Genomic DNA, 11,512 nt, shown 5'->3' on the forward strand with positions numbered 1-11,512 from the left:
GAGCAGAAGCGACGAACGGGGTCAGGACGGCCAGTGAGCACTGACGGAAGAAAGCCCTTCCGGGGAGGCTGGTCCCAGGCTCAGTGAAACAGCAGTGATACAGCTCCAGACACAGTGAAACAGCTCCGTTTATTCAGTGGGAGAACTAGAGAAATTATAGTGTGGAGGCAGTAGCCAAATCCTCAGCTGATAGTTGCTCATAGTATGCTTTTTTTTTACATGTGGCAGTGGGCTCCTATCTTCCAGACTATCAGGCAATGCCTGATTATCATATAGAAAAAACCTGGGGGTAGTTTTTACTCCAAGTAACTATGCCAAAGGTCATGTTTTTAGATAAGGTCAGGCATCTGTGCTTGGTGGCACTTTCCAGGTGAGCCAGGAAGAGAGCAGGAGGCCCCCTGCTGAAAAGGGGTTATCCGGACATGGAGAACTACAACCCTAACAGCAGGGTTTCCCAACACATGTGTGCAGAGATTTGAGGACAACTGGCAGGAGGCAGTTCTTTCCTTCCACCGTGGGGGTCCCAGGGATGGAACTCAAGGTGTCAGGCTTGGCAGCAAGCACCCTGAGCCATCTTGCTGACCCCAACCTCCCCTTTTGAAAATCGTTTTAAATGTATTTGCACTAAATTCTGGCCTCAAATCTTGCTTTAACCATTTTCCCTACTTAATAGTAGTATCTGACCCCCAATTTGTAGATATTGGGTATCTACAAATGTATGGTCCAGTTTGTTTGGAAAGGTGGCTAGGAACTTCCCTAAAGGTACTATTATCTAGTAGTTACAGCAGCATGAGACCAAGTCAGTCGCTACTTATAGCTCCATCTGAGGTTGGGATGCCATGGGAAGTCCCCTTCCCAGCTCTGTCATCACTACTTTCCCATTAGACAGTTACCTTTGTCACCATGTAAAATTTGCTTGTTTCCATTAGTCATTTCAGTTTCAAAATATTATTATTTAGGGGCTCAGTGGTTAAGAGCACTTACTGCCCTATCAGAAGACTAGAGTTCAGTTCCCAGCACACACAAGGGGCAGTGCTGAGGGATCTGGCACCCCCTCCTGGCCTCCTTGTTCGCCTGTACTCACACACATAAATAAATCTTTTAAAAATATTATGTTTAGCTACTTATCGTGTATGGTTTCTGGCTTAATTTCCAGTGTGTCCCTGGCTTTCATGCCTCTGCTTTCAAAAGCTTTGATTCCGTGTTTTCACAGTTGCCTTAGCTGTAGAATTATTTTGCTCTGGGACTCTGTGTGGTTGTGTGAAGGCCACTTACTATTTCACTGAAATTTCTTTGTTTTCAGAACCAATAAAATGTAAGCCTCCAAAAGATCCAGAAAATGGCCACTCTTCAGGCAAGATTTATACAGTGAGTGCAGAAGTCACGTTTTCCTGTGAGGAGGGTCACCAGCTGGTGGGATTTAGTACAATCACCTGTTTGGAGTCTGGCGAATGGGATCACCCAAGACCCTACTGTGAAGGTACTTTGAGAAATGTCCGTGTTTACTGTGCTGGGCTAGAAAGATAAGATGCTGGCATATCAGTTGCTTCAGTCTGCCTTTGTTTTGAAGCCCAGGTGCTGGGCTCAAGTCTAACCATGACAAAACAAAAAATCTAAAGCTGCCCTTGACCCTTCAGAGAGTTTTTCTTGAAGTCTCTGAATGCCATACTTCTCTCTGTCCTTCCAGCTGTTTCCTGTGGTGTGCCAAAGATTCCTGAGAATGGGGGCATTGACGGCGCAGCATTTACTTATGGCAGTAAAGTGACCTTTAGGTAAGTGTCTAACACTGAAGCTGTATTTCAGTTGCTCAGGACAAGACAGCAGGATTAGAATACCAGAATAAGGGGGGATTAATCCCAGAGGGTATTTATTTATTTTATTTTTATGTGTGTATGAGCATATGATATCCACATGTGTATAGGAGCCCTCGGAGGCCAGAAAAGGGTGTCAGAGCCCCAGGATTGGAGTTACAGGTGGTTGTGAGCCCCTGATGTAGGTGCTGGGAACAGAACTCCAGAGCTCTGCAAGATCAGCATGTGCTGTTAATTGCTGAGCTATCTCTCCAGTCCCCAGGGGGTTTCTTAATTAACATAGAATTAATTGAATGATGTAATATGAAGAAATAATCTGATAATTTATGGTAGTCATATCCCTAAATCTCCTGTCCAGCAATCTGTTATTGCCACCTTGAGGCACCCGTGGTAGAAGGCACTCCCAGATAATGGATAACCTAGGTTATTGACAGGCTGTGAATCCAAATCTTACAGTCTAAGGACTTAGACTAGTGCACACCACTCTCAAACCCAGAATTTTCTGCTTTCATCTACTCTTTATCACACCACCAGGAGGCAAGCCAAATTCTCACTCTGTGCTTTGCTTATTATCCAGCAAGGTTACCGTGGAAAGATGCACCTCATCGACCTTGTAATAAAACAATTTCACAGCATTATTTCAATAGAAAGAGAATTCCCAAGAAGTGCAAAGTCCCAATACTTTAGAAATTGGGGGTACACATGAAATTATGCAAAATAGTGCTGTGGAAACAGGGGACTTGTGTTTGAATCCCCAGAACTCACATAAAGCAGGGCATGGCAGTGGGTGTCTGTAACCCCAGTGACTCTACAGCAAGATGGGAGGCTGAGGCAGGAGCATCCCAGAAGCTCACGGGTCAGCTGACCTGGTGTAGGCAGCAGCCAACAACAAAGATCTCATCTCAAACAAGGGGGAAGTCAAGGACCAACACTTGAGGATGACTTCTGACCTCCATATGCACACTATAGTACACACATGCACACTCACATGAATGTGCACACACATATACACTCATAAAAAAATAAAGTATGAGGGGCTGGAGAAATGGCCATTGGTTAGGAGCACTATTTGCTCTTGCAGAGGACCTAGGTTCAGTTCCTAGCACCCATGGAGGCTAACAACTATCTGTAACTCCAGTTCCAGCGGGGGTCCAGTACCCTCTTCTGATCTCTGCAGGCATTGCACAACACAGGTGCACTTACATATATGCAGTCAATACACTCATACATATAAAATAAAATAAAAATAATAAATAAAATATTTTTAAAAATAATAAAGTATGAAATGTCAAGCCATTTGTAGTCAGGAATTCTCTGCCTTCTTTAGGTGTGATGAAGGGTATACTTTGGATGGTGATGAAGAATCAGCCTGCCTTGCTAGCGGCTCTTGGAGTCACTCCTCTCCTGTGTGTGAACTGGTGACATGTTCCAGACCCGAGAACATAAACAATGGGAAATACGTCTTAAGTGGGCTCACCTACCTTTCTACTGCATCATATTCCTGTGAGAACGGATACAGGTAAAGCCAGCAGCCTGGCTTCCTACCATCTCCTGCAGTGCCCATATGTTCACTAGGTTTCATCGGAATGTGATTTGCTGTCTTTAAAAACAAACTTATGAAAGAATATTCTTATATTTATATGCTTCCTGGGGCCTAACTTCCAGTCCAGGAAAAGAGTTAATCTGACTGTGACTCCAGGAAGCCTTACAGTTCAGTTGACTGACCTGACCAATCAGACATTAAAGAAGAAAGCAAAGTTGATTTTTGAAGCTTAGCTCATACCTGATAAAATGCTTTGATCATGGTTTTTTAAATTTAAGTAGCTTAATAAGATTATATTTAGCAGTACGTGACACAGTGTAGAGAAAACATGAGGAGGTAAGGGCCTAAGGTCTCAATTCCAGAAGAAGTTGACTTAATTCATTAATTGATCAGCTGATTGATTGTGTTTGCGCCCGCGAGCGTGCGTGCGTGCGTGCGTGCGTGCGTGCGTGCGTGTGTGTGTGTGTGTGTGTGTGTGTGTGTGTGTGTTTAAACAAAAGGAACAATAGAGAAAATCAAGCCAGGCCCAGAAAAGTCAAAATAAGCTGAAATGAAACAGGAAAGTAAAGAATCAAGGCCAGGTAAAGGTGCTTGCCTCCAAGGCGAACAGACCTGAGTTCCATACTTGGGACTTACATGGCAGGAAGAAAGAACCAACCACTATAAATTGTCCTCTGACCTACACATACACACAAATAAATAAGTTAATGTAATTTTAATTTTAAAAAAAAAATCGAGGCAGTAGGAATCCTGTTGGAAGCATAGGTGGGTAAACTGTGACCTAGGGATGCAGGGTTTGTAAAGTCAAAGGGAGATAAAGAGGTGAGAGTCACAAGCAACCTGGCCCAAATCCCAGGCTCATGGAAGGACAGTACCTTTGACCTCAGTTACTCTGACTGCCTGCCTGTCTGTCCAGGTGTCTAGCTTCTGACTGGATCCTAATCGATCTATTAACCCCGATCATGCCAATAAGCTGACAGTTGCCAGCTCTGAAGTAGCCCCACCCCACCACCATTGAACACATTAGACCGTAATTTTGCATCAAATGGTTGTTACATTGCTTTAACTCACTCATTATTTTAAGTGATAGAGCCTGTTTAGATTTCTCTTTTTATACAAAGCAATAAAATCTAAAGAAACATTATTTTATATGATAAAACTCATCGTGCACCCTCTTTGGAGTTCTTTTTCTCCACAGCAGTAGATATTAACCAGTGAAAGGGATGACCTGAGTCCTCTCCTTCCTGCAGCTTACAGGGCTCTTCCATCATTGAATGCACGGCCTCAGGCAGCTGGGACAGAGAGTCACCTACCTGTCATCTTGTCTCCTGTGGCGAGCCACCTGTCCTCAAAGATGCTGTCATCACTGGGAGTAACTTCACTTTTGGGAACACCATTACTTACACGTGCAAAGAAGGGTAAGTCAAGCCTGTGAGGAGAAGATAATCGAGCGTCAAGGACAGGACACGTCCTGCCTTCAGATGCGCTCAGTCAGACAGGAAATGAAATTTCCTGATAGCCAAGCGAGAGAGCTTTCTGCTCTTGTTTTCTTTTTTTTAAAGACTGATTTTATTATTCATTAATATGCTTGTGCATGTGTGTGTGGATACCCATGGAGGCCAGAAGAGGGCGTCAGATCTCTGGAGCAAGAATTACAGGTGGTTGTTATCCACCCAACATGGGTGCTGAGACCTGAACTCAGATCCTTTGTAAGAACAGCAAGTGCTCTTAACCACTGATCCATCTCTCCAGCCTCTGCTCTTATTTTAACAGCAGAGAGGGGTCATACTTCCTGGGAAATAATATCTCCCTGGAATGTCCTGCAGTTATTAAATGAAGCCTCAAGCAACAGATGTTGAGCAATGCAATTCAAAATACCTTTCTACTTTAAAAATGTGAAAAAGACATGTAAGCAGGCATGTATCTATCTTCCACAAAACTAAAGGCAAGACTTCAAGTCACAACATGTTGGCAGGATATTTTTTTTTTTTTTTGAGACAGGGTCCCCCTGTAGCCCCAGCTGGTGTAGAACTCACTATGGAGAGTAGGCTGACCTTGATCTCACAAAGATCCACCTGCCTCTGCCTCCTAAGTGCTGGAGTTAAGGAATACACCACCACTCCAGGCTATGCAGAACTTTTGAGGACAGTTGTTAGCCACCATGTGAGTGTTGGGAACCAAACCCAGGTCCTCTGCAAGAGCAGTCAGTGTTCTTAGTTGCTGAGCCATCTCTCTGGCCCTAGTCGCTTTATTTTGTCTTTCCACATTTTCTCCTTCAAAAATTCAACCTTCACAGCACTTCCACATTCTGGTGACGGCAGCTGCTCGTCCCACGTTGGGAGGCAGTGTCAGCAGGGGGGCTCTTGATCCTGTCTCGGCTCGGTCCTTCACTGCCCGTGTGACCTTGAGGAAGTGGTATGTCCTCTCTGTATCTTAAATGTCCTTCTAGATCAAGTAATGTGAGGGTAATGTGAGATTGAAAAAAGTCCATAAGGAATGGCTTATCCAGTGGGGAAAAAATGCAGTAAACCCAACCACTTAGCCCTATGGGTTGGTGCCTGAATCATAAGGTGTAGTTTCTAAGCAGTCCATGAGGTTGGGTTTTATGACGTCTATGTGAGCCACCTCACCACACATCTACCAGCCGGTGGGGACAGCATGTTCTTACAAAGAGATCTTGAGAGCCAAATGCATACATAAGCCTTCCTGAAATCCTAAATTTAAAAAAAAAGAAAAGAAAAACTATGCCTGGTGTGGTGGTGTACACTTTTAACCCCAGCACTTGTGAGATAGAGACAGATGGAGCTCTGTGAGATGGAGGCAAGATTGGTCTATATAGCAAGTTCCTGGCCAGCAAGGGCTACATAGTGAGATCCTGTCTGGGGGGTGGGAATGAAAGGAAAAACTGATACATAAAAGCATTGAAAGTGTGCACCTTAATGGGGCACTATTTAACGTTTTGATACATCTATGATTTTGTGTTGTTTACCCTGAGCTAAGCATATATGTCTCCTCAAATATTTATCATTTCTCTATGGTGGACACATTCAAAATTCTTATTTCTTAATCCTACCTAACTGTAATTTAGTGCCTACTTCCAACCTTCCCCTCCTTCTCCTTACCCCACTCTCACTGGCCTCTCATAACTACCCTTCGACTATAAATTTCTAGAACATCAATTTTTTTCTTTTAATACCTTAAGTGAACAAGAAATCTTTAATACTAAAATGTCAGGAGACTGGGTGGGGTGGTGCACACTGTTAATCCCAGTACTTAGGAGGCAGAGGCAGGCAGATCTCTGGGCGATCAAAATCAACCTAGTCTCCATAGCGAGTCCCAGACTAGCTAGGCCTACAGGGAGATCCTGTCTCAACAAAAACCCCCAAAATTAAAAATAAAATAAAATAAGATGTCAGTGTGGTAATGACTTTGGAAGGTCTGCACAATGCACTGCAAACTGATTCATGTTAGATCTGCTCCCTGGGACTTGGGGTGGGGGAGGCTCAGTCAAGTAAAGTGCTTTTTGGGTGAGTATGAGGACCTGCATTCAATCCCTTGAACCCATGAAAAAAAACTAGGCATGGTGGCACATGCTTGAAATCATAGGACTGGGGAAACTGAGACAGGAGGATCCCTGGGGCTCCCTGGCCAGCCAGCCTCACCTACCTGCTTGGTGAGTTCCAAGCCAATGAGAGATCCTACTTTAAAAAAGGTCGGGGACGGGGGTGGCCTGAGGTTTTCTTCTAGCTTCTATATGTCCGTGTATGTGCACGCACACACACACACATACACACACGCACATGAACACATACAGATGTGCATTGCTAATTTACCTATTTCTCTACTGGTAGTGGGTTAATATATTTCCATTTTATTTGCTAATAAAGACAGTGCTGTATAAGTACTTTGGCATGTGTTTCCAAGCATATGGATGATTGAATGTCTCTGTCCTAGACACTGAGAGTTGAAGATTTGGGTATAAGATATTCACATTTTGAGCTTTGCAAGATAGCAAATTGCTCCCCAAGGCAAGTGCCGACCCAGTTGATGTTACAGACAACTGCCAGCAGGTGGCGACAATATTTTTGTGCAAGAAGACCTTGAGAGAAACTTCAGTAGCTATCTGGAATTCCTAATCCTTTTTGTTAAAATTTGACACATAAAAGCCTAAGAATTATACATATTAATGGGGTACTGTACAGTGTTTTGATATATGTATACACAATATATTGTTTCCATCAGATTAAATACATATCTGTCTGCTCAAATACTTACCATTTCTATGTGGTAAAAACTTCCAAAAACCCTTTCTTCTAGTTTACTGAAATGCAGAATGCATGATTGTTACCTCCAATCTTGCCTTCTACTTCTGTGTAACTGTAACTTAGGACCTTGTAGTCAACCGTTCCTTGCCCCTCCCAACCCTTATTGTCTCTGGCCTCTGATAACCAGCATTCTTCTCTGAACTTCTACAATAGGTATGTTTTGATCCCATCTGTCAACCATTTTCTTCTAGTATCTCATTGATTGGTGCTCTAATCTCCCAGTTCCTCTGTCTGATGAGTCATTCATGATGGAAAAGGTGCCCACCCATAAATGTTTTGTCATTTCAGAGTCCGTTGTTACACAAAACAGGCCTCAGTGTATCTACAACCCTTTACGATCTGACTCAGGATTCTTTCGTATACCAGCTGTCCAGGAGACTTCCTTTTATATTAACTTGTCAATTTGAATGTTTTTCCATCCTCATATTCACAGGAGGTACAGATTTATACCTAGCAGGGCCTTTGTTGTTCTGCGCAGCGTCTCTGAGAACATAGAGATGGGCTATTCTACCAGCAAATTTTGCAAGTTCACCCTGTCAGTGAACGTCCTTCTAAGATGCAGATTCTTGCTAGAAGTCTGCTGTTAGTAATTCAGTTCCTAGGCCCTGTTTCCAATACTTTCTGTTTCCCTTCTTTGTCTAATCGAGGGCAGCCACAGCATTGATTCAAGGACTGGCTTTTCTGGTTTTAATTTCCTCTTCATGTTGGGGGCTTAGAGATTTCCTTTCTGGTTAGCTAAGCTATGCATTTAAAAAGTATGCATCAGCCAGGTGTGGTGGTGCACGCCTTTAATCCCAGCACTCAAGAGGCAGAAGCAGGCGGATCTCTGTGAGTTCAAGACCATCCTGGTCTACATAGTGAGTTCCAGGTCAGCTGGGGCGGCTACAGGGAGACCCTTTCTCAAAAAAGAAAAAAAAAAAAAAAAAAAAAGTATATGTCTGTTATTTTCATCAAGTATTATATAGGGAGGGTTTTTAGTTTATGTGATAGCCAGAACTAGAAGCTAGTTCTGTCTTCTCTCTGATTTCTACCTCACCCCCACCCCCACAGGGGGTCGTTTGGCATAGATTCACAACTCCCCACATCTTGTTACATCAAGAGTAGCATCATTGTGTCCTAGTCATAACTTTTGCATGATGCATGACCTGTCTTGCTGTCTCTTTCCATGTTCTGAGATGCTTTGACCTCCTAAGACTAGGCTTTAGTCTCACTCCAGTCTCAGCTGTCTTCCCTCTGCCCTCCACACCATGGAAGCCACCCAGACCTTCAGAGTACAGGAACACACGCACTCTCACGCTGCTGTCTCACTGTTGGTATTTTTTTAAGTAGATTATTTTTATTAACTCTCTGAGAATTTTATACATGCATACAATATATTTTGGTCATATTTACCAACTCCACACACCACACACTCCTTCCTGTGACTCCTCTGAGATCCACACCCAACTCCCTAATACCTCCCTCCAACTTCAAGTCCTCTTTTATTTTATTGCCCTCCCGCTGAGTCCAATTTCTACTGCCCATACACACAAGGGTGTGGGGCCATGGTCAGCCTACCAGGGGCCACACCCCTAAAAAGAATGGACTCTTCCTTCCCTAGCAGCCATCAACTGTCAATAGCTCCTCAGCTAGGGGTGGGGCACAACTCTTGTTGTTTTTGACTTTTATATAGGTATTGTGCTTTGCTTCGGGTCTTTCCTTGAATCACAGGAACAAGATCCATTCTCAAGTTTATGACGAGCAGGCAGACTTTAGGAGACCGTGTACATGGGGCACTACAACAGTGACTGGTTCTCCCTGAGAATGGGAAGTGAGGAAAAGATGAGATGGTTCTTGAGTAAAGAAGTGGGATGAGATACGACTGAAAGCCAGGGAAGGGATGAAATAGCCTTATTCAAAGTACCATTCCAAATTTATCTTTTACTCAAACATTTGTCTTTTCTAAACCTTTATCAACACCCCCCAAATGCCCAGAGTAGGCTTCCATTTTTTGGACAAATAAATAAGCGGTCATTTGTTTCTTATCTTTCTTCATATCCGTAGGTTGACACTTGATCAGCTCAGAGGTGTGGAAAGGTTAATGATATAAAAAAACTCATCAAATTTTTCCCTTTTGAGTCTTCTCATACACAAATTTCCAAATGCAATTATTAGATCTGTTAAGATAAAAGCTTTGACCTGCATTATGAATTAAAAACAAGATTAGTTACTGAAGCTTATTCATGCTTTCTGTTGTTCTCATTAAATTGCAGCTGTTTAATGGGCTGTTCTTTTCTTTGGAAGGGAAGCTAATACTCCACTCAGAAACTCCCTCATAAAAATAAAGCCTTCAGGGAGGATGGCCATAATGTTCCACTCAGTGTGAGAATCCAGTCGCTGGAAATTGCATCTGAAAATTGTTCTGTCCATTTTCAAAGGATTTATGTTTATTGCTCTAGCCCTTCTAAGTCATCTGTGTGATTTTGAGAGGGCATTTTGCCTGGGACTTGTGGAATAAAACCATTTGTTTTTTAATGTATGTCACCTGATTTTTAATCAATGTCTGAAAGATTTTCCTCAAGGCCTTTTGAACAAGAATGCAAAATGTTGGGGCTGGAGAGATGGCTCAGCGGTTAAGAGCACTGACTGCTCTTGCACAGGACCCAGGTTCGATTCCTAGCACCACATGGCGGCTACCTACTGTCATTAACTCCAGGTCCAGAGGAATCCAGAGCCCTCTTCTGACCTCCATGGCAGTGCATGACATGGATGTACTCACATACATGCAGGCAATACACTCATACACATAAAATAAAAATAATAAATAAAATATTTTTTAAAAGAATGCAAAATGTTGCACTGAATTTAACTAAATATTCCTTCATCTTAGATTTATACCAGTTCCAACATTTCTTGCTTTGATAGCCAGCATTTATGGGCATATATGATAATATTATCAATAAAAAGTTTAGCTCTCTCTAAATGATCCCTCAATAAAATGAGTAAAATATGACTTCTACGTCTTAATATACCTTCAAATTTCTAACAATTAAAGAGTGCAGCAACCAGATTTTAAAAACCAAACAAAAACAGTTACAATGCTAGTAACTCAGCAATTGGGCTAATAGTTAATCCCTTTTTATGTTATTTGGAATATGTACCCTTCTTTATCACCTTAAAATTCTGGCATATTTTAGAAGGTATCTTACCTTTGGTTTTCATCTAATCTCATCTTCATTCAGTTCCTTATCTAACTGTGCAAAGCCCTGGCACACTGGCACTCATGAATTACAGAGGCTTTGGGAACTCTGTGTCAGGAACAGGGGCAGGGACCAAATATGATTCTTAGGATGTCCCATAGTTCATCACTTCCTGCCACATCCTGCCCATGTGTCATCACAGTAATCCCATTGATAAAACACACAAATCCCAGTTTTCACTCCCCCTTTTCTGGGTGTCTACTTGCCTCTCTTAGCTGCCAGTTCCCAGTATGCCTCAGTCGTATCTCATCCCACTTCTTTATTCAAGAACCATCTCATCTTTTCCTCACTTCCCATTCTCAGGGAGAACCAGTCACTGTTTTAGTGCCCATATACTTATGGAGGAGAAAAGCTTTCAAACAGGGACTTTGCTAGTGCAGCATCTGAGCCCTAAGGAAGTGGTTTGGCCTATAGCAGGCCTGGAAAAATAACATCTAGATAATTGAGTGTTAGCTCAAAGTCATAAAGTCAAAGACTTCATTCAGACCAAGGGATATTGAAGTCTTAAAATTAACTCTTCAAATTTTTTTATTCAAAAAAATGTGTTTGGTGGTAATTTTCTATTAAATTAAAGAGCAAGTTTACTGTAATTTT

General features: G+C 42.5%; 1 protein-coding gene across 1 annotated transcript in view; it reads left to right on the plus strand.

The window, feature by feature from the left end:
- Svep1 (sushi, von Willebrand factor type A, EGF and pentraxin domain containing 1) overlaps positions 1 to 11,512 on the plus strand; it is a 238,188-nt gene that overhangs the window by 160,982 nt on the left and 65,694 nt on the right. The window contains exons 33-36 of the mRNA XM_017803637.2: positions 1,304 to 1,480; positions 1,688 to 1,772; positions 3,139 to 3,330; positions 4,605 to 4,772. Coding sequence (XP_017659126.1) covers positions 1,304 to 1,480; positions 1,688 to 1,772; positions 3,139 to 3,330; positions 4,605 to 4,772 — 622 coding nt within the window. The remainder of the gene's footprint in view (positions 1 to 1,303; positions 1,481 to 1,687; positions 1,773 to 3,138; positions 3,331 to 4,604; positions 4,773 to 11,512) is intronic.

This window comes from Nannospalax galili, unplaced genomic scaffold (genome assembly GCF_000622305.1).
Source record: "Nannospalax galili isolate Female #2095 unplaced genomic scaffold, S.galili_v1.0 scaffold666, whole genome shotgun sequence".
NCBI lineage: Eukaryota > Metazoa > Chordata > Mammalia > Rodentia > Spalacidae > Nannospalax > Nannospalax galili.